Source organism: Marmota flaviventris, chromosome 1 (genome assembly GCF_047511675.1).
Source record: "Marmota flaviventris isolate mMarFla1 chromosome 1, mMarFla1.hap1, whole genome shotgun sequence".
NCBI lineage: Eukaryota > Metazoa > Chordata > Mammalia > Rodentia > Sciuridae > Marmota > Marmota flaviventris.
Window position 1 is genome coordinate 214,552,697 of NC_092498.1, and position 22,239 is coordinate 214,574,935.

Genomic DNA, 22,239 nt, shown 5'->3' on the forward strand with positions numbered 1-22,239 from the left:
GGTATTACCTGATTTGGATTTGGACTTCCAGAGTGAGTCACAGTGACAGGACTCCTGCTTCACCAGAATACCTTATTCTTCCATCACTACATTGTTCTGAATGTCTGAGACCACATAATGACCATGTGCATTTTAAATTGGCTTGAAACCTGAGTATTTTTTTCATTCAATTTGAAATATTTGGCAGATAATTTAAGTTCTTTAAACAATTTTCTTTGCTTGGGTTTCAGAGAAGCAGAAACTGAAGGAGTGTTTGTAGCTCTAGCAAACTCTGCTGTGTGCTCTGAGAGAACCACAAGCTGAGGACACGGAAAGTATGTGCCCAGCTCACAGGAGGACCTCCTGTGAGGCACAGAAATTGAATTTTCATGATCAATTGTGGAGGGGGGGATGAGGCAGTTCCTAGAAAACTGTATCCTTATGCTGTCGTATTATCACCCAGCCTGCACAGTTTCATTATTTACAAAATTTACACAATTAGATTATCTTAGAGGCTACAGATCATTTTGCAATATTGGACTTTTTATTTATAAAGATGCCATCAGTTCTCCAAGAAAAAGAAAATCTAACTCTAGTGCACTGAGATAGTAAAGAGGATTGTTGTCCATGGCAGTGATTTCAGACATACATGGGTCATTTCAGATATTTGGGCTTCACTGAGTCCTACCTGAGGTGGCCTCCCCCCAGGACTTGTGCTTCTCAGGGTCCCCAGGAGGTTGGAGGAGATGCAGAGGCTGTACCTGGACACGGGGCCGGAGGCAGAGAGCTGAGTTCCCGTCCCTCTGTGCTTTGGTAACTGCCCTCTCTGTGGAGACTGTGGAACATTAATTTCTGTCAAAGTTAAACCTGTTCTCTAAGTCTCCTAATATGTAACAAAAATGTGCATGCTGCCATCTAAAACCTACATTTCATCCTGCATATTTAGGAAGAGCTCTTTTCCAGTCACCAGGCCATGTGGTTGGAATGTAGGCATTTTGAGTGAAGAGTTATGGAAAATAATATTCCTTCAAGATAGCCAGCCCCTGAAGAATACCGGAGAGAAGGTGCAGCTCAGGTGGAAGGACAGGAAACTAGCCAAGCACTGACCTCACAGTTCTGAAGGGAGGAGGCAAATACTGAAGTGCTGGGCCCTGAACATTTACCCTTTCCATATCAGATGAGTCCTAAATGGAGAAAAGCAAATAATGAAGCTCTAGGTACCAGTGTGTCCCAGAGACAAGCAGTGAACACTGCGTTGTGGGCTTTTTCCAGTGACAACAAATTTAAAACTTTTTACACCTGCCTTCCTGAGCTAAAATTTTCACCTGCACAACTAGGTCGCTGACTGTCCAAACTGCACACCTGCAGTCTCCAATGGTGCATTCGCTCTCATTGTAAACTATAAAACCCAGACTCCTTCTGTAACCAGGGGGCCATTTTCCATACCCAGAAAATGAGCCCCCCCCCCCCTCCCCCCCGTACGTGATCCATTGACTTCAATGCAGATGAAAGAAATGCTTGCTGACCGGAGGTTTGCTTCCCGTTTCCTGCCTCTGTCATTTGGTTGCCAAATGCTCATATTGAGCCCCCAATCTATCTCCCTTTGTCCTCAGTCCTCCAATCACAGTGCATAGAGAGTAGAGGGTGATCCAGTCATCACCACAGCCCTTCTCCTGGCCCTTCCCAATTTTAATTAGTCAATCACGTAGATTGTGACCCCACATTCCTCCTATTAAAAACAAAGGGCTGTGCTGTGTTAGGGATAAAAACCTGGGCAGATCTTCTTCTGCAGAAGTCAAGTTTCCCTTGCTGATTTCCTACAGCACCCAGATATTTCTAACAGTCACACTGAAGACATCCATGTCCTAAGTTGAAGGGTGGCCCTTGGAATGAGGATTCCAGATCTTAACGCCTCTTACTTATGAAGATGGACCTGCATGATAAGAGGGTGAAAAGGATTTTTTGTAGAGTGATCTTATTTCCTATTATGTAGTCATGTGACAGTGGTCCCCCTCCTGATTTGAATACAGCCCTTGCTGCTCTGCCATGAGGGTTATTTTAAAATGGACCTGTTTTCCTTTCCTCTTCTCCCTCCCCTTCTCCCTAACCTGGGGGTAGGGAACAGGATCATATTTTTCCAACCCTAAGCTGAGTTATTTGTCCTTGAACACACAGCCACCACAGGAACCAAGTATAATTCAGACTTCAGGGATGGCGATCCAAGGAATGGCTGTCCCCAAAATAACAAGTGGATCACAACCCTCCATAGGGAACACCTGGAATGAATCACTTCTTTCAAAACCTTCTGTTCTCCTGGATGAGCAGAATCACAGCCCCTGGGATAGGAGCCTCCTGTGTCTCTCCTTAGCTAGCAAAACAATAAAACTGATTTTCCCTTTTCAAAACTATGTCCTCATCATTCAATTGGCATCAAGAACAAGGACTGAGCTTTTGGTAGCAAGTCATGAGGAGTCTGAACAGCTAGAAACCGAGTCGATGATGTAAAATGCACTGCTTCTAAGTCTGTCTCCAAGAAGTCACAGGTCACCTCAGTGTGGGTAAGGGACACCAGCCCTGGGCTGAGGGGAAAAGTCCCAAAAAAGGGACTTTTTTTTTGCTTGGGTTGAAAAAAAATGGGCAAAGAGTGTAACAGTGGTCGAGTTTGTGCTTGGAATACAGCCCTTGTGCTCTGCCCCTGCAACTTACTTTGAAAATAGACATGTTTCTTTTTCTTCCTCTCTCCCTGCTCCTCCAGATCTTTCTCCCTCCCTAATCTCAGGGGAAATAGGGTGGCCTTTCTTCTCCATTTTATGCAGATTTATCTGTCCCTTGAGTGCACAGTCCTATAGGAAGGAAGGAATCCAGGCTTTGGGGATGGCACCAGAAAATCTCAAAAATGAATTTCTTACAATTTAATCAGCAAATCACAACTCCTACAGAAAGCATGTAGAATGTGACCTTTGAATCACCTCTGAAAGCCCCCTGTTCCTGCTGATGGGCAGAATCACAGCCTCTGGGACAGGAGTGCCTTGGGTTTCTCCTCCATTAGTAAAACAATCAAACTTTTTTTCCTTATTCTCAAAATCATGTCCTCCTTACTGGGTTGGCATTGGAGGCGAGGACTGAGAGTTCAGTCACAAGAGGACCTGGCCTCTGCCCTGCCTTAGAGCCCCCTTTTTGCCCACAGGAGTAAAACTAGAGTTTGAGAATGGGACTTGGTTAACTGCTTCTGCTGGCAGGTGGGGTCTGGGGGGACTTAGGACCTTGCTGAGTTGTTTTGGGGTTCTTGCTGTGACAGTGTCCCACCAAACTAAATGCATGGGGGAAAACAAGGGGATAAAGAACTGTACCCAGAAAAGAAAAAACAGAAACTAAAGCCATCCTGAGGTTTATTGGCAGCCTCTTCAAAGGGATGGTCAAGGGCCTCCTCCATTGAATATCAATATGCCAAAAAAGCCCAAAGAGCCTCTGGGTACAATTGATAGTGCAGAGATCACTCAAAATTAATGGCCTTATGATGATGATAAGGGAGACAGGTCCTGCTCAAAAATATCCTGTGCTCCAACCCCTTGAATGCACCTGGCAGTGGAGAAATGTTTTGTTTTGTTTTTTCTTTTGTATGTGTGTGTGTATATACCAGATTATCCAGTCCTTCTCCAGGGGTGAAATTTGTTGTTTAAGTTAAATGCATAAATAACATTCTCACCCAAACAGCAACAATTGCTTTTGCAAGTGTCTCCCAGGAAAAGGAAAAACAAGCTTTCTCCTCTGGAGGTCTTCTAAAAGCGAATAAGGCCATTTGGGCTAAAGGGACCCTGGGAGAATGATCCATGTGATCTTAACCAAGATTTTGTTTAAGGAGGAAATAACATGCCCCAGGAAGAAAAAAAAAAAAAACAAAAAATACTCCCTTTAAGAGCAAGGCTTTTATGAGATCCATTGTCTCTCCTCTGGACAAATTCTTGAAACAGATTGGTTTGGTTTGTCAATCCCCCTACTACATGCTTATTCTTAGTGTTGTGAAACCTCACACTGATGAGCACTGATTTGTGCAAAATCTGAGAAGTATAAAATGTTTAAATCATAATGTCCATTGCTTTTAGGCTTTGTCTTTGGTTGAGAAAAGATGGCTTATAATGTTGAGTAAGCTTGTTTTTCATGGATAACTCATAGTTAACAGTTAAAACTGAGTAAATTAAATTTAACATAATAAGATTAATTTTATAAATGTTCTTTAGAGGGGACATCTGATTTATTTATAAAATTAAAGTACATAAACATCGACTGCTAAATATAATTTTAAGTACACTTGGATTCTGAATTCCACAAGGTAACCACATATTTGGGTTTAGTAAGTGTGTTTTTATAGATTGGTAAATTGAAAAATAATTTCAGATTGCATTGTTTCTGTGACTTCACTAAAAGCAAAGATACTAAGAGTTAAAATTCTAACAGGTGTAATTCAATATGAATAGAGTAAAAAAAAATTCAGCTGCATTTAGATTAAAATACCATAAAATGCATACAGTATTTTATCTTATACAAAAGGAATAATTTGTCTAAATTCAAATTTTCATAAGGATTGTTTCAGAATATGAATTTAAGAAAAAGTTTAAAACTAGAAAAGTTATATAGAACAGTTATAGTATAGAAGGGGGTGAGGGATGGCTCAATCATAGACACATGTTATTGTTGGAAAGAATTAATCTTAGGTGTTTGGGATACTAGGGTAAACATAATGAACAGAAATGCATTGTATATCACACAGAGAGGAGAGAAATTTGAATGTAATCTTCACAAACAAAATGATAAAGCTTTGAAGAGATGGGTATGTGCTAATGACCCTGACTTGATCTCTTCCCAGTGGACACAGGAATCAGAACTACACAGTACTCTTCCTAGATATGTACACATACAGGTCATTCGTAGCACAAAGGAACACTTATGAAAAACAGAGTTCTACACTTTTCCTTGGCAAACAATGTATTTCTGGTATTCTGGAAAGAAGAAGGAAAAACATTCTTCATTATGGAGATAAATCCACAAAGGACTTTGGCTTTATCCCACTCAATATATCATGTTAGCATTGTTTTTTGAAACCAGAAGTATTTTAGTTTATTTTTCATGTACTGTTGTTTTGGTTGATTGAAACATTTATCTTATTTTATACTTCCATTGATGACTTTCTATATGATACCTATTATTTCTCTTTTTAAGAGTGAATGAGAGGCAGGACCCTGTAGTCCCAGTGGCTCAAAAGGCTAAAAGAGGAGGATAGCAGTCTCAGCAATGTCAGGGCTCTTAGCAACTCAGTGAGACCCTGTGTCTAAATAAATACAAAATACAGCTGGGGATGTGGCTCAGTGGTCAAGTGCCCCTAAGTTCAATCCCTGGTATTAAAAAAAATAGTAAATGAGTTTGAGGTTGGGGATATAGCTCAGTTGGTAGAGTGCATGCCTACCATGCACCAGGCCATTGGTTCAATCCCCAGCACCACAGGTGCAGGGGGCGGGGAATGTGATTAGGTTTACAGAAGAGAGATCAGTGGATAAGAGAAGGGGATTAAGGAGAGGGAGGAGGAATGCAATAAGGGAAGACCAGTGGAATGAAACTGAGCAAACTCTTCTGTGAACACTTACGAATACACCACCATTAAATTCACCTTTATGTATATTGATAATGCATTAGTTTAAAAACTATGAAAAACAGAAGAGCAGTGAAATGGAGGAAAGAGAGCAGGAGGAGGGAGGAGGGGAGGCAAAGGGAAATCTTTAAAAGTGCATTTGTTGGAGAAACACATCACATCATGAATTTCAAATATTCTATCTTGAAAATCACAGATTCCTACAGAATGAGTTAACATGGGGTAAAATGTGTTGAAAAACAGAAGATGCTGATTAATTAACTAAAATACCATAAAAAGCATACAGGAATTGAGAGAGGGTGGGTCTCACTGGCTCAACCCTTAATTACAACATTTTTTAAATGAACACCTACACTGATTGAGCACCTTCTCTACCTCCTAAATGATGGGTGAAATCTGACTAAATGCTCTGAGCATGTGGGTGTATCTGAATGGCACTACCTTTTGGTGACTTTGTAATTGAATTATCACCTCAATTAAAAATGAAGAATCATGGGGGTGAGGCATGGGAGGAATGGAGGAACTTCCATTGGGCAAAGGGAGGTGTTATGGATCAGGCTCTATGGGCAATAACCAAGCAGACTCCATTTTACCCTGAGACTCCATATGATGTAAGAAATGCTCCTCCCATGGGAAAGTCCTACCTCTCTACCCATTAATAGTTACCTAGCATAGCATACTTGGCAACAAGAGATAGCAATTCTTAAACAATGTGAAATTGTTCTCTTTGGTTTCCATTTTTCTTGGGCAATGTACCTTGTCAGAGATTGATTGTCCAGATGTTAGCAACCATTCTCTAACTTGTACTCCTCTAGGGTCATTTTGACCCATTTCCTTTCTGCTTTCTGGAAAGTCCTGTGGGAAATACCAATGTACCCACTGCATTGTCTCGCTAACTGCCCAGTCCAGCTGCTGAAAGTTCTTGCAGCTACATCAACCCAGTTGTGGTTTTAATGGTTTTTGCCTTTAAATATCCTAAAATGTTGAAGCTTGAGGCTGTTCCTTGCAGAGATAGTTATGAGTCCTTTGGGGAGCAGTCACCGGCCCACCGGCTAAATAAAGACTCTTCAATTTGGATAAAACTTGGTGTGTTTTCTGAGCAACCTGACCCACAAAGAGGGAGGGAAGGGCACATGGGGGTAGGAAAGATGGTGGAATGAGATGGAAATCATTACCCTAGGTACATGTATGACTGCACATGGGGTGCAACTCTATACTACCAGTATACCATCGTATACTACCAGAGAAATGAAAAGCTGTGCTCCATTTGTGTTCGATGAACCAAAATGCATTCTGCTGTCATGTAGAACTAATTAAATTTAAAAAAATAAAATTATAAAAAAATATAAAATAAATAAAACATAAAAAAATATTTAAAAAGTATTTTATCAGATATTTACTCCTATACTGAGGCTTATTTTCATTCTGTGACATGGTATTTACAGAGCTAAAATTTTTAATTTTAAAAGTACACTTTGTTAATTCTATTTTAAATGGCTTATTCCTTTAGTTGTCATTATCTACAAAGTCATCACCAAATCCAAGGTCATCTACATTTTCTTCTATTCTAGGAGTTTTGCAGTTTCAAATTTTATGTTAATTTGGTTCATTTTTGTGAAGGGTACAAGTCTGTGTCTAGGTTTTGTTTTATTTTATTTTTTTTGTCTTTCACTTTTTGTAAGTGGATGCCCACGTGTTCCAGCTCATTTGTTGAAAACACTTTCTTCTGCATTTCACTGTCTTACTCTTTTCCCAAAAATCATTTGACTATATTTATGCAGGTACTTTTGATTTGTCTACTGTTCCATTGATTTGTCTATTGTTTCATCATACCACAATGTCTTTATTAATATAACATCATATACTATAAATTAATATAACATCATATATTGTAATATAACATCATAGTAAATATATTACTATATAACATTAATTTTATAATATTAATATAACATTGAAGTCAGAGTAATTCCTTTAAAATTTGTTATTTTCTGCAATATTATGCTGTCTATTCTGAGTCTTTTAGCTCTCTACATAGACATTAGAATAGGTTTCTCAATATGCATAAAATAATCTACTGGAATTTTCTTTGGGATTGTATTGACTCTATAGATCATATTGGGAAGAACTCACATCTTGAAAATATTGACTTTTCTCATCCATGATACTCTTCATTGATTTATTAATTTGTTTAACAGAGGTTTGTATTTTCCTTATATAGATTTTGTATATATTTATAGATTTATTCCTTCTTATTTTATTTATTGTTGTACTGATCTGAATAAAATTGTGTTTTAATGTCAAAATTCACTTGTTAATTGCTGATACATATTAATCTTATATTCTGGAAACTTGATACAACTTCTATGTATTCCAAAAAAATGTGGACACATAATTTCTACTCAAAGTCTCCATTTCTAAAGAATATTACTGAAACTATTTTAACAATATTGAAAAAAGTACCTATGAAATTCTAACCCATGAGTCATGGTCCTTGCCTATATTTTTTTGTAGTCGATACTGATTAAAAAAATAAACTGATTAAGGCCCTCTATGCAAACATAAAGAACAAATATTACAACTCAGTAAACAGCAATGTGACATAAGAAAAGACACTTGTGAGAGTATTTTCACCATATCTTAGTTAATATTTATAACTGCATTCTTTATGCCCATATATAAGGCATATTTTCATATCTATGGTGGAAATCAGTGTTCCTGATATTAGTAACTATGTAGATTTCTTTTTTTTGGAATTTAAAAGGAATAATGGAATTTATTGAGATGCGTGTTGTGCCATTACCCTAAAATGGAGATGAGCATAAAGGAGGTGGAGAATTGAATGCTGCACATGTGGCCTCCAAGGTCAGGGACTGAGCTGCCCTGAATTACTCTCTTCTGTGCTCTTCATCCTTAAAGCTATGCACTGTTGGGATCTGAATGACACTAAAGCAACTGGTCTGAGGAGGAGCTGTGGATATTGGGCCCCCAGGGAAACAGACAATATAGGAATCAACCTGTGACCAGCTCACTCAGGAGCCCTGCATCAGTCAGGGCACAGCACCTGGGCCTCTTCCCAGAGAGGACTCCTCTTGAACAGGAGCCTGTGGACTTGTTTAGCCTGTCTGCATTTCCTGAGGACAGACGTTCCATCTTCAATATCCAGGTGAGATGCTGAAATCATTCCTCTTGATGAGAACCAGGTAACAGAGTCCCTTAGCAAATGCTTTGAACTTGAGGGCAAGGATGTCACTAGAATTTCATCCTGAGCAGCAATAAAGGGAATAAGAAAAAAGGGAGAGAGAAAAACAATCCCCCGTGTTTGAAATTCCTAAGAAGTCTGCTGCTGTGGTTTTCTAACAGCCTTACTGCTGCAGTCTAAACAATTTTTCTTCACCCAACATTTATTAGAGATTCTTCAACACCATGGAACCCAGAAACCACACAGCTGTTTCAGAATTCCTTCTCCTGGGACTGACAGATGACCCAGCCCTGCAGCCCCTCATCTTCAGCCTGTTCCTGTCCATGTACCTGGTCACCATCCTGGGGAACCTGCTCATCATCCTGGCTGTCATCTCTGACCCCCGCCTCCACACCCCCATGTACTTCTTCCTCTCCAACTTGTCCTTTAATGACATCTGTTTCAGCACAAGCACCATTCCAAAGATGCTGGTGAACATCCTAACAGAGGTTCAGAGCACCACATACACGGACTGCCTCTCCCAAGTCTGCTTTGTCTTGATTTTTGGTGGTTTAGAGAACTGCCTCCTAACAGTGATGGCCTATGATCGCTATGTGGCCATTTGTCATCCCCTGAGGTACACAGTTATCATGAACCCCTGCCTGTGTGTCCTGCTGATTCTGATCTCCCTGCTCATCAGCACCGTGGATGCCCTCCTCCACACTCTGATGGTGCTGCGACTGTCCTTCTGCACCGCCCTGGAGATCCCCCACTTCTTCTGTGAACTTGCTCAGGTCATCAAACTGGCCTGTTCTGATACCCTCATCAATAACCTGCTGGTATATTTGGTATTAGGTGTATTTGGTGGTGTTTTTCTCTGTGGAATCATTTTCTCTTATGTTCACATTGTGTCCTCTGTCTTGAGAATGCCATCATCAGAAGGAAAGTATAAAGCCTTTTCCACCTGTGGGTCTCACCTGTCTGTTGTCTCCCTGTTCTATGGGACAGGTTTTGGGGTGTACATTAGCTCTGAGGTGACTGACTCCCCTAGGAAGACTGCAGTGGCTTCGGTGATGTACTCTGTGGTCCCTCAGATGCTGAACCCCTTCATCTACAGCCTGAGGAACAGGGACATGAAGGGGGCCTTGAGAAAACTCATTGATAGAAGAAGTTCTCTCCTATGATGCACTGACATTGTTTTTTGGAATTATGTTTCTAGTGTGCATAAAAGAACAGAATGCCTGATACTGCTATCACTGCATTTTCCCAAAATGACTAAGCAACATAATGAGCAGGTGCCTTGAACGTGGTTCAGATCCTGACATTGCTTCATGGTTATCTCTATGAGGGTTTTCACATGATTTCAATGATCTAAACACAACAGCTTTTCTCAGGTCCCATAGGATCCGTCTGAAGCAAATGTTCTTTGGTACATTCTCAAAAGATGGTAAGTAGAGAAGGCAGACAGGGCAGGATAGTATTTAAACAAAGTGATGTTTTTGAATATGGAATAGTTTCCAGCTGTCCCCCTGGTTGGGATCTTGTTCATTTCATCCTAAACTTAATCCTACTGTGAGGATAAATGCAAAAGCCTGAGTATTCATGCCCTGTGAAGCCACAGCTGGGACCTGTTACTGCTAATCCATATCCTTCAAGGCAGTAAGAACACCCACCATCATTAGGGTCATTATCCATAAAATTTCATAATTAGATGATGTCATTGAGAAGATTCCGTGATAGTTGAACTTGATTAGTGAAGATGCCTTCCATCCTAATAAAACGAAGAAACCCGATGTTAATATACTCAAGTAATTAAAAAAACAGTGCAGTGGCCCCAGTGATGTCCACTCTGGTCCTTTACATGTTGAACAGGGACGTGAAGGGGGCCTTGAGAAAGCTCATGAGTAGAACTGCTCCTTTAGGCTGTGTCTTTGGCTTTTGACTTGTATTTCTAGATGAAAACAAATTGACAGGTTTCCTCAAGACCCAGAATGCCCTGTGATTCTGCCACCCCATGTTCCTAAAATGATGGGGAAAGGTGACAAACAAGTGCATGTAAATTTCTCTTGAAACGTAACACTGAGTTTTGTCCAAGTCTGTGCCGTTAGACATAAACTTTCAATATTGCAAACCAGTTTCTTCGCCCAGGTTTATAGAAGTGTAGCCTGAAGGAAGTGTTTAGATCTAGAAAACTTGTGTTGGCACAGTCTTAGAAACAGGCAAGTTGGAGGACGGGAAAGGCTAGGGAAATATGTAAGCAATGCTACTGGCACCTAGAACACAACCTCTCCCAATCACAAGCCTGCGCGAATAGAAAGGTAGCTGCATTTCCTCTTGGATTTCAAGCTCTTCTTTGGTTTTTGGACAGTTCTGTAACATAAGAAGGTGGAGTGGGCTGGGAACAATTATCGAAGTCAAGGCCTTGTGTGGAGACCATCTTCAGCCTGGTCCCATGGTTAAGGCCACGGGCACTGATCTCACTGGTGGACCCTCTGTGAAGCAAAAATACTCATACACACTCAGGGAATTACTGAGATGCCTCCTGGGAAACTGTGTCCTTATGAGGTCACATCAGCATCTATCCTGTTCATTTGCACTGTTATAAAATGCAAATATTTAGATTATCAGTAATGGTTTCAAAATATTGGTTTTGGACAAAGAGAATTTTTTTCTTAAAAGGACTTCAGGAGTAGAAAAGAGTAGTTTCCCGACTTGTGGTTCCCCTGAGTCCTACAGGAGGTAGATTCTTCTAAGGAGGTGCTCTCCTCATCCCCAGGTGGTTGCCACAGATCCAGGTGTTGTGCCTGGACATGGTGCCAGAGGCAGAAAGCTGAGGGACCTGACTTGGTCCACAGATCACAGACCTCTCTAAGGATTTGTGTAGAACACATCTGTGTCATCTGTGGCTTTATTTATTTATTTTGGTAGTATTGGGGATTGAACCCAGAGCCTTGTGTATGTGAGGCAAGCACTCTACCAACTGAGCTACATCCCCAGCCCTGAATGGTGGCTTTAAAATTGATACTTCCATACCCGGATCCTCTTCACTTGTGAATATGAACATGTGGATGGGTGTTACTCATGTTGAAAAAGGATTTTGCAGAGAATGATCCTATCCAGATGATATGACAGTCTGCAAGTGTAATGACATATATCCTCATCAGAGAAGTAGAGAGAGAAATTTGACTACTGCGGCCAGTTTTGTTTCTGTTTGTTTTTGTGACGTCATGGCTTAGAACACCCTAGGCAGACACCCTGCCACTGAGCTCCTCCCAGCCCTGTGGTCAGTTTTTAATACTAATGCCCCCTCTTTCCCCCTAAACCTTATACAGAACAGTAAGGCCTTCTTATCACTCATTCTTACAAGGCTGAACAAGTGATTGCAACCATTTTCTTCTCTTTGACCTTGATAAATGATTTCTGCATCTTGATTGTCAAGGTCATAAATGATTTCTGCATCTTGGTTGTCACTTTCATTGGTGTAGCTCTGAGAGTCCATCACTTTTTGGGGTTTAGTATACTTTATTTTGCATGCTGTCTGGTGACAGTAAAAAGAAAGTCTTCACAATTTTGATAAAATTTGTATATTTGTTTTATTGCCATTATGAATAAAGCTGAATGGATATTGTCTTTCATGTTTCTTCATCAAAATGAAAGATATCTATACTTGGGAAGTAATTATTGGCTACAAGGTCTTCCTTCATTTGGGCATTGCTGACTAGCTTTCTTACTTTTCTGTTCTTCCTTTTTCATACACTGGGGACTGAAATCAGAGACCCACTAACACTGAGCTGTACCCCCAGCCCTTTTTATGTTGTTTTGAGAATGGATCACACTAAGTTGTCTGGGAAGGCCTTGAATTTGTGATCCTCCTGCCTCAGTCTCCTAAGTAGCTGACACCACAGGCTTGTACCTCTGTGACCAGCAAGAGTGTAGCTCCCTTCAACCAACTTACAGGGGCAAGCATTTGACAATACAAACCCATTTCTTCAACCATGTACCTTGATAACCCTGCATACAAGCACAACCTGCCCACTAAACATGAGTTCCCTGCGGAGCTGCTCATAAGGATGGCATGTTTAAGTGCTGTCATATCCCACAGCGATCCTCGAGTGTTTATTCAGGGTCTTTTTCCTGTTTGGATCATCTTTGTCTTCCTCCTTCTGCAGGTGAACAAGCAAGCAGCCTGGACCTGGTGCTGGGAGGTCACATCACCAGTGTCCTAAGCACCCTTAGGACATGCTAACAAGTTGTTGCTCTTTTCCTTCAGGTTTTTCAAGTCCTGGCATATTTTATCTTTCTTTTCCATCTTCTTTTGCAACAACAACAACAACAAAAGAAGTGCATCATCTTAAATATAATGATTTAAGCATCAAGTTAACAATTATAAATAATGTGTTATCAATTAGTGCACCTATATAAATAATGCACCTATAAAGTATGAAAGCTTCTGTCCATCGAGGGAAACAGTGGACAGATATGAGAGGCAAACTACAGATTGGGAGAAAATATTTGCAAACTACACATCTGACAAGGTTAATACCCAATATATGTAAATGTATATATATAGAAGACAACTGAATAGTAAAAAGCAAATAACTCAGTTTATACATGTACTGAATGTCTGCATAGTTATTTATCAAAAGATTCTTAAAAATGGACAGCTAAAGCTGGTCATGGTGGTGTGTGCCTGTAATCCCAGCAACTGAGGAGGCTGAGGCAAGAGGATTTCAAGTTCAAAGCCAGCCTCAGAGAATTAGGAAGACTGTCCTAAAATGAAAAATAAAAAAATAAAGGGCTGAGGATATGGCTCAGTGGTTATGTGCCCCTACTTCAATCCCCAGTAGCAAAGAAAAAAAAAGACTGCATATATAGAGAAAAATGCTCCATACCATTAATCATTAGAGTAGTGCAAATCAAACCCACAATGAGATATCATATTCTCAGTGAGAATGATCACCATGAAAAAGATAAAACATAACAACAAGTTCTAATGAGAATGTGGAGATAGGAACTCTGAATATTCTTGTTGAGAATTTAAATTATTGCAGCCATATGGAAAATATTATGGGGTTCCCCTCAAAACTAAAACTAGAGCTACCACTCAACCCAGGAATTCCTTTCTTGAGTATCTACTCAAAGAAAATGAAATCAACAGGTGAAAAAATACTCCACCAATATTCCCAGTCTGTTATGCCAGAGGCATCAAACACACACATACACACACACACACACACACACACACACACACCACAGAATAAATACTATTCTATCATGAGGAAGCATGCAATTTTATCATTTGTGACAAAATGAAGGAAACTTTGAACACTGTGGTAAGTGAAATAAGTCAAGAATTGAAAGACAAACACAGCATGATCTCACACAGAGCAGGAATCTCACAAAATTGATATCATAGAAGTGGGAACAGAATAGTGGCCACCAGATACAGGGATCAGAGGAGGGAGGGTAGAGAAAGGGGGGTCCATCACTAGGTACAGGGTTAGGGTTTGATAGAAAGAATGATCTATGGTCTTTTCTGGCCCAGTAAAGTAAACACAATTAACAGAGATGTATATCTCCAAATGGAAGACAGAAATATGAATGTGCTCACCAAAGAGCAAAGATAACATTTTAGGAGATGGATATGCTATAAATAATGCACCTATAAAGTATGAAAGCTTCTGTCCAGCAAAGGAAACAAAGATAAAACTCAGTTATAACTGAGTTATCACTACTCAATCCACAAAAGAAACAAAACATCACCTTATACCTCACAAATACATACAGATATTTTGATCAAGTCAAAACCAAATCAATTAGTTGATTAAAGACAACTTTCACAGTTGTTCTTGGCTACAGTCTCCTAGAAGAGTCAGTCTTCATTACTTGGACACAGCATCGTGTTTTCGCTTGGAGAGATACATCCATAGAGGCTTTCCTTTTGTCTACTTGCGATGTCATGTTTACCTTTCATTCTTTTTGAAACGGTACTAATTTTATTATTTCACATTACTACTGTTTTTGTGTTTTAAGGAAAAATTCCCCATGTTTTATAAGCCCATTGACAACTTTAGATATTTTATCTCTCATTCCTCTTCTTAGAAGAGACTGAGGTTGAGATGTGAAGGAAGATATCTGATGCTATTTGATCTAAATATTAAATCATGCATCTTGAAAACTGAAAGTTCATATAGAGTGAGTTATGTGGGCTGAGGGTGGAGCTCAGTGGTAGAGTGTGTGCCCAGCACCTGTAGGGCCCTGGGCTTCATCCTTGGCACCACACAGAAGCAATGAATCAACATACGGTGAAATGTGTTGATAAGCACGCGCAGATACTGAGCTTTTTCAATGGAAAAGGTTTTAAAATGAATTCCCGCATGAAGCAGAATCTCCACACATCAAATGACAGCTGAAATCTGTCCATGTGTGCTAAGCATGTGAATCCATCTGTGTATTACCACTTTTTGATGATTTTGGAATTGAATCAACCCTTCCGTGAAAAAGAAAGAACTGTGATTTCAATTCACAGTCTCCATTAGTGAGGAAAAAGACTCTTTGACAAGACTGAAAACTTGTTTATAAAGTTCTAATCAGGGCGTCGTGGTCCTGTCTGCATATTTGGCATTCAGTGTTGATCATACACTAGATGAGTCTTCTGTGAAAAACACAAAAACTGGAATTAAGGGTCAGTAAACATTATTGATATAGAAGAGAACACCCCCCCCCTTTGGCTCATTTAGTCTGACTGTACGTCCTGAGGACAGAGGTTCCACCCTCAATTTCCAGGTGAGATGCTGGACATTGCTCCTCCTGAAGTCAACCAGGTAACATAATGTCCCTTATCAAATGCCTTGGAAGGGGGTGAGTGTATGACTTCAATCAGATCCTGGGAAGAGGTAGGAGAGTAAGAATCAGGGGGGAAAAATCATGATGAGAAGCAGCCCCACCCCTCTCCTGCCCACTGTGAGACCCCATGTCATGTTCTCCATCCCGTTTCTCCCAGGTCTGACCCAGTTCTCATTGTCTGGTCTCACCCTGTTCAAGGACAGAGCCCATAACCTTCAGTGCAGGAATCTGCCCCTTCTCCAGTGTGATGACAGTTACAAAGCATTTCAAAATTCACGTGAGTTCTTACAGATATGCTGGCGAGGGGGGTTTGTGATCTCTTCGTTGCCAGGGCTGGCATAACCAAAAACCACAGACTGGGCACCATCACAACAGAAATCTATTTTCTCACAATTCTGGAATATAGAAGTTTGAACTTAATGTGTCCACAGGGATGGTTTTCAAATTCTATTCTAAGTGATACTGCTGCTGTCCATACCTTTAGTATCTTTTCACTCCACCTGGGTATTCATTTTAAAACCTCGTCCATTTAAAAACCTCAGTATCTCGCATGCTTATCAACAGTTTAGATATGAGGTGTTCCCCCACACCTCACGTGTACGACAATGCAGGAAAGCTTAGTGGTGAAATGATTGGGTTACTCGAGCCCTAACCTCATCAATGCATTAATCCACTGATGGTTTAAGTGGGTGGTAACCATAGGCAGGTAGGGTGTGGCTGGTTGAGGTAGGACACCGTGGGGTTTGATTTTGGGGTTTATATTTTATCCCTAATGAGCAGAGCTCTCTCTCTGCTTCCCAATTGCTATGTCCTGAACTTACGTCTTCTGGCCAATCTTCTGCCATGATGTTCCACCTCACCTCTGCCCAGAGCAATGGAATAGGATGTCTATGGAATGAGACCACCAAAACCATGAGTTTATTTAAACTTCCTCTCCGTTACACATTTCTTGTCAGGTACTTTGGTCACAGCAGTAAAAATTCTAACTAAATATTACCTAGTCTATCAGACTCCTCCATAACACGGAAGCTAGGAACCAAACGTCTGATGCAGAATCCCTTTTTCTTGGATTGACAGATGATCTAGAGCATCAGCCCCTCCTCTTCAGCCTCTTCTGGTGCAGGTGCCTGGTCCTTCCTGGGAGATCTGCTCATCATCCCAGCGTTCAGCACTGACTGCCTCCTCCATAGTCCCGTGTTTTATTTTTTCTCCAATCTGTCCTCTACGGACATGAGTTTAACCACCACCAGAGTCCCATAGATGATGAACGTCCAAACACAGGATCAGAACATCACACTTCTTCATCATACTTCTTCAAGCATCATACTTCTTCCAAGTTTGTTTTTTCCTTATTTTTACTGGTTTGAAAAAATATTTCCTTGTTGTGATGGCTTCTGACCACAATGTGGCCATTTGACATTCCCTGATGCACAAGGTCATCAAGAGCCCTGGCCTCGCTGCACTGCTGAGTCTACTCCCCTGTTCCTTAGTGTTGTGCATGCTCTACTTCAGTCTGATGTGCTGCGGCTGTCCTTCTACATAGACCCTGAGATCCTTCACTTCCTCTGGAATTTGCTCAGGTCATTGGGCTGGCCCGTTCTGATATCCTCATCAATAACCTGCTGATATCTTTGGTGGCTGAACTATTTGCTGGTTTTTCTCTCACTGTAATAATTTTCTCTTAGGTTCACATTGTGTCTTCTGTCCAAAAAAAGGTCACCATTGGGTGAAAAGCCTAAAGCCTTTTCCACCTGTGGGTCTCATCTGTCTGTTGTCCCCTTGTTCTATGGGACAGGTTTTGGGATGTACATTAACTCTGCAGTGACTGACTCCACCAGGGAGACTGCAGTGGTCCCCGTGATGTATCTTGTGGTCCCACAGATGCTGAACCCCTTTATCTACAGCGTGACGAACAGGGACATGAAGGAGGCCTTGAGGAAGCTCATGTGTAGGACAATGTTTCCTCTGTGATTGCTTTGGACTTGGTTTTCTGCAGTGATTCACAGTGAGGGGATTCCTGGTGAGTCAATCTCCTGATACTCTCTGCCACCACATTCTGTTAAAAGGAAGAGATAATGTAATGACCAGCTGAAATTTCACTTTCTTTGAAATTTTCCAATGTTTCATGACCATCTCTGCAAGGCTGACACATGACTTCAATTCTCTAACCATAATTTCTTTGCTTGAAACTAAAGAGGCCAAGCTTGGAGCACGGTTTCTAGTGACAGCATCTTTTTTTTTTTGTGGTGTGATCTCAGAGCAAAGCAAGTGGAGGCAGCAGACAGGGCAGGGATAATTATTTAAACAAAGCAGAGGGAAGATGAAAGGGGACGTCAACAGGTGCAATCTTTTTATTTGAAATGAAGAATCAATTGTAGTGTTTAATGGCATATCGAGGCAAATATAATTAACAACAATTTATTACATTGTGGCATAGGAAAAGTTATAAATGCAATTTCAATAGGGAGTAAGAGCCCTGTCTGAAATATTTGCACTCGACATTCATCTGAGAATTAACTAGAATCTACTGTGCAAAATATATAGAGTAAAAATTCCAAATATTTAGAAAATACGTGATGATTTTTCAAAAGGAGAAAGTAGGTGTGCTTTCTTTTCTAGAATATCCTTGCTAGCATTTATAGTATTTTACTAATGTTTAGGACATATGTTTAAACTCATATTGGAATTAGACTTTGTGTTACCATGACATATATAGAGATGCCTTTGTGTATAGATGGAATGGAGGGTGGGAATTTATTGAAAAAGTACCAAAGAAATGTGTGCCCGGGGGCTGGGGATGTGGCTCAAGCTGTAGCATGCTCGCCTGGCATGTGCGCAGCACTGGGTTCGATCCTCAGCACCACATACAAACAAAGATGTTGTGTCTGCTGAAAACTAAAAAATAAATAAATAAAAAAGAAAGAAATGTGTGCCAGTCCATCTGACAGCGGGGAGCAGAAACAATGGCAAGAACGGGGTGTTGTGTGCGGGGCCTCGGAGTCACGAAATCACCTTCCTCAGCTACCCACCTGTGAGGAGGTATGGAGTTTGTCTTGAAGGATGTTCTCTCCTGGGGTCAGAATGAGAGTAAGACTGCTGTCTAATGAGCAGCTTTGGATATTGAGCCCCAGGGACACAGAGACTGTAGGAGTCAGCCTGTGACCACCTCATTGACAGCCCTGACTCAGCCAGACAGCAGCACCTGGGCTTCCTCCCAAAGATGAGCCTTTCTCACTAGGAATGTCACCTTTGGGTGACCAGGACTTCTCTACCTCCAGGTGAGAGGCTGAGCACCACTGGTGAGGTCAGCCAGGTAATGGACGGCTGCTCAGTTAGTGCTTTGGGGGGGCAGGTGTTTCATGAGCTCTCAGCCTGGGGGAGCGGTGAGGAGAGGATGAGCTTGGATCAGGAGAAACTGCCCCTTGACTCCCCTGTCCGCTGTCCGTCATGCTCTGGACAAGCCCTCGAGTGCGTGCACACCAGTGCTCACCAGCTCCAGCGCTGCTGGCCTCATACTGTCCTCAAGGACAGGACCCCTCTCCTTCTGAGCAGAAATCAGCCCTCCCTCAAACACAGTGGCTGTTTCTAAATGTTCTGGTGTTGACTTGAGTTCCTGTGGGGTGCTGAGGAGGGCTCTTGGACAGTGTGTCCATCTCCTGAGCTTTCTACACAAATTAGCACAAGACGGACACAGGACAGTGGGAGTTTATTTTCTCACAGTTCTGGGGCCAGACTTCCAACAACCACAGTGTCAGCAGGAAATGTTTCCTCTGAGACAGTTCTTTATGGTCCTCATAGATGACCACCTTCTCCCCACCATGTTCATTTTACAGTCATATCATCAATAAAAAGAGGCAGTCCCCTTAACAACCATCAGCCAAGGAATGTGGAAATAAATTGTGGCAATATAGCAGAATGCTATGTATTTAAGTTAAATAAACAAGCACTAATATGTCATCAATAATAAAAAAAATAGATGCCAGAGAATGTCAATTAAAACTAACATACACACTAGACTTTTTTGTATAAATATTTAAGGTCTGGGGCTGTAGCTCAGTGACAGAGCTCTTGACTAGCACATGTGAATTACTGGGCTCCATCCTCAGAAACACATAAAAATAAATAAATAAATAAATAAAGATATTGTGTCCATCAACAACTAAAAAATATTAAAGAAATATTTAAAATGTGGAACATTATCAGTGATTATTTGTAAGATAACTACCAAATTAGTAAAAATAAAGGGACAATAACATATATCTTGTTAGCATGTTCATTTTATTAATGTAGTAAAAAAATCAAGTTTGTGTAAATGTATGATGTCAGGTGGGAACTTCATTTCTGCCTCTTATTTTATTTGATAAAAAGTACCTAGTATGTATATGCTCACAGGATTGGTATGACCTACAACATGTATAATCAGAAGCACGAGAAGTTGAACCCCATTTTTGTAGGATGTGTCAAAATGCATTCTACTCTCATGTATTACTAATTAGAATATATTTTTAAGAATGAAAAGAAAATATCTCAAGAGAGTCCCTTCAGGATAGGAATGTGTATGAATTTTTCATGATGCCTATTGGATGTCCAACTCTACTTTACTCTTTGTTTTCTTTTACACATAAATGTCCCATAAAAAATAACGTGCACCTGTGCAGGCTCAAAAATACTGAAAAATTTTCAGGGTATAGACATGTTCATATAAAATTTTTCTTAATTGAGATACCAATCATTTTTGTGATGCAGCTAATTTATTTGCTATTTAATTCATTTTCATTGCTGTGTACATTATCATCTTATGCCCAGTTCTAATTAATTGTTGCTATAATTGACATTTCTTTCCTCCTTTAATTTTCGATGTTAATAATATTACCACTGGTAGTTCTAGTACAGAAATTCCTCCCCAAAATATGGTTTCATCCTGATAAAGACACCGTCTCTGTTTGCTCTAATTACTTCCTTCCCTCTGAGAGGGTAAAATGTGTGCTATTGCTCATGGAAGACACACTCACATCTCCGTCTCAACACAAACACACACACACACACACACACACACACACACACGATAGGCGATGCCAGGACAAGGATTCTTCATTTCCTAGATGCTTTTGCTCAATTCAATCCTTATCATTTGCCACTTCCCCTAAAAAGCCTCCCCTCCAGGTTTAATTGCACAAAGAAGAGTTGTAACCATTTCAGGTATGCAGTGGTGCATTTGGGGCACACATTGTGAAATAATTACCACATTGTAGCTAATTGACACACCCATAATGCAATGAGGACACCCAGTCTTCTCATCCAGGTGACAATGTCCCCATTCAAAAACCTAATGCAGCAGCCTGGACTAAATTCAGAAGGTGGTGTCTACCATTGCAAATAATCATGACGGTCACACTGCTATTCTTTGCCCCATAATAGAGGACCATTGATGTGTAGGGACACACGTGTTGAGACACCAGTTTACCCAAGTCGATTATGTTGTAATTCTATCTATCAAAGTCCAACAAGCTCTGTCTATTTCCAGGAGACCCTGCACCTCATTTTCTCTCTCATTTAGTTATTGTGTCATTTGCTGGTTTACTGAATTTAATGACATGTTACCCCACTGAGGGAAGAAATTCTCTTCAGATAAGACAAAGAACGTCACTGTCATGGTTACTCCACTTCTCTTAGAATGAGTTACTGAAGCCTATCGCTGGAGTTTCCAGGAGCCTTATGAGCTTTCAATTTATGAGCAATCTCATAGAATATTTTCACGTCCACCTCTGAAATCACTCCACCTGCTACAAATAACTTACTGATGGAAGTGGGAAGAACTAAAAATCCAGGGGAAATTTGGGGTTATATTCAGAAACAAAGTATCAAAATTATAAAAGGAAACTATGGCATGGCCATGGTCATTTGGTGGTGCCAATTCAGTATGTCCATAGATGTTAGCAGAGATTGGTCAAGAGAGTCCCCTCAGGAGTCAGAGGACCTGAGCTCTGACCAAGTGGTTGCCACACTAACTTGCTTCCTGGTGTCTGTGGCTTGTTCTCTGGGGTGCAAGGGCCTGGGAGCAGGAACTGATGCATTTGTACTTCGATAAGCCCTTCAGGGATCCTGAGTCATGGTAAAGGCAGAGAGCCTTGTACTGGAAATGGGCTTGATACATTTATGTTCACCTTTGTTTTTGTTGAAGGAGGGAAATATTTTCAAAGGAAATCTGCATCTTAGTTTTTGCTACAGTCTCAGTACCTGGTACAAAGCATGGAAAAGTGTTGGTGCTCAGTACAGGGAAAGGACTGGAGGAGCTGAGGAGAGCAGTGGGGAGAGTTTCTAGACAATGTTACATATTCATGTTGCTCACAAGAGAAATGTTTTTTCTTTCTTTTTTTTAAAGTACTGATTCTCAAAGTTTAGGGTGTTAAAATTCACCTAGAAAGTTTTTAGACATACAGGACTGTCCTCATTTTCAGACCCTATAAAAGGTAAGCCCAGAGTGTTACCAAGGAGTTACAAGTGCACACTCAGGTGATGCAGGCTGTAGCTTCCCTAGAAGCCACCTGATTCATTTTTTCACCCGACCTTTTTGGTGTGATTCATCAGT

At 40.7% G+C, this 22,239-nt stretch overlaps 1 protein-coding gene across 1 annotated transcript; it reads left to right on the top strand.

Annotated features, from left to right (window-relative positions):
- The first annotated feature begins 9,049 nt into the window (after positions 1–9,049).
- Positions 9,050–9,988, top strand: LOC114107517 (olfactory receptor 7G2-like). Its single transcript, XM_027954931.2, has one exon. The coding sequence runs from the start codon at positions 9,050–9,052 to the stop codon at positions 9,986–9,988; it is 939 nt and encodes a 312-aa protein (XP_027810732.2).
- Positions 9,989–22,239: the final 12,251 nt, after the last annotated feature.

Coding starts and splice junctions, on each gene's coding strand:
- LOC114107517 (XM_027954931.2), top strand. CDS start 9,050: ATGGAACCCAGAAACCACACAGCTGTTTCAGAATTCCTTCTCCTGGGA.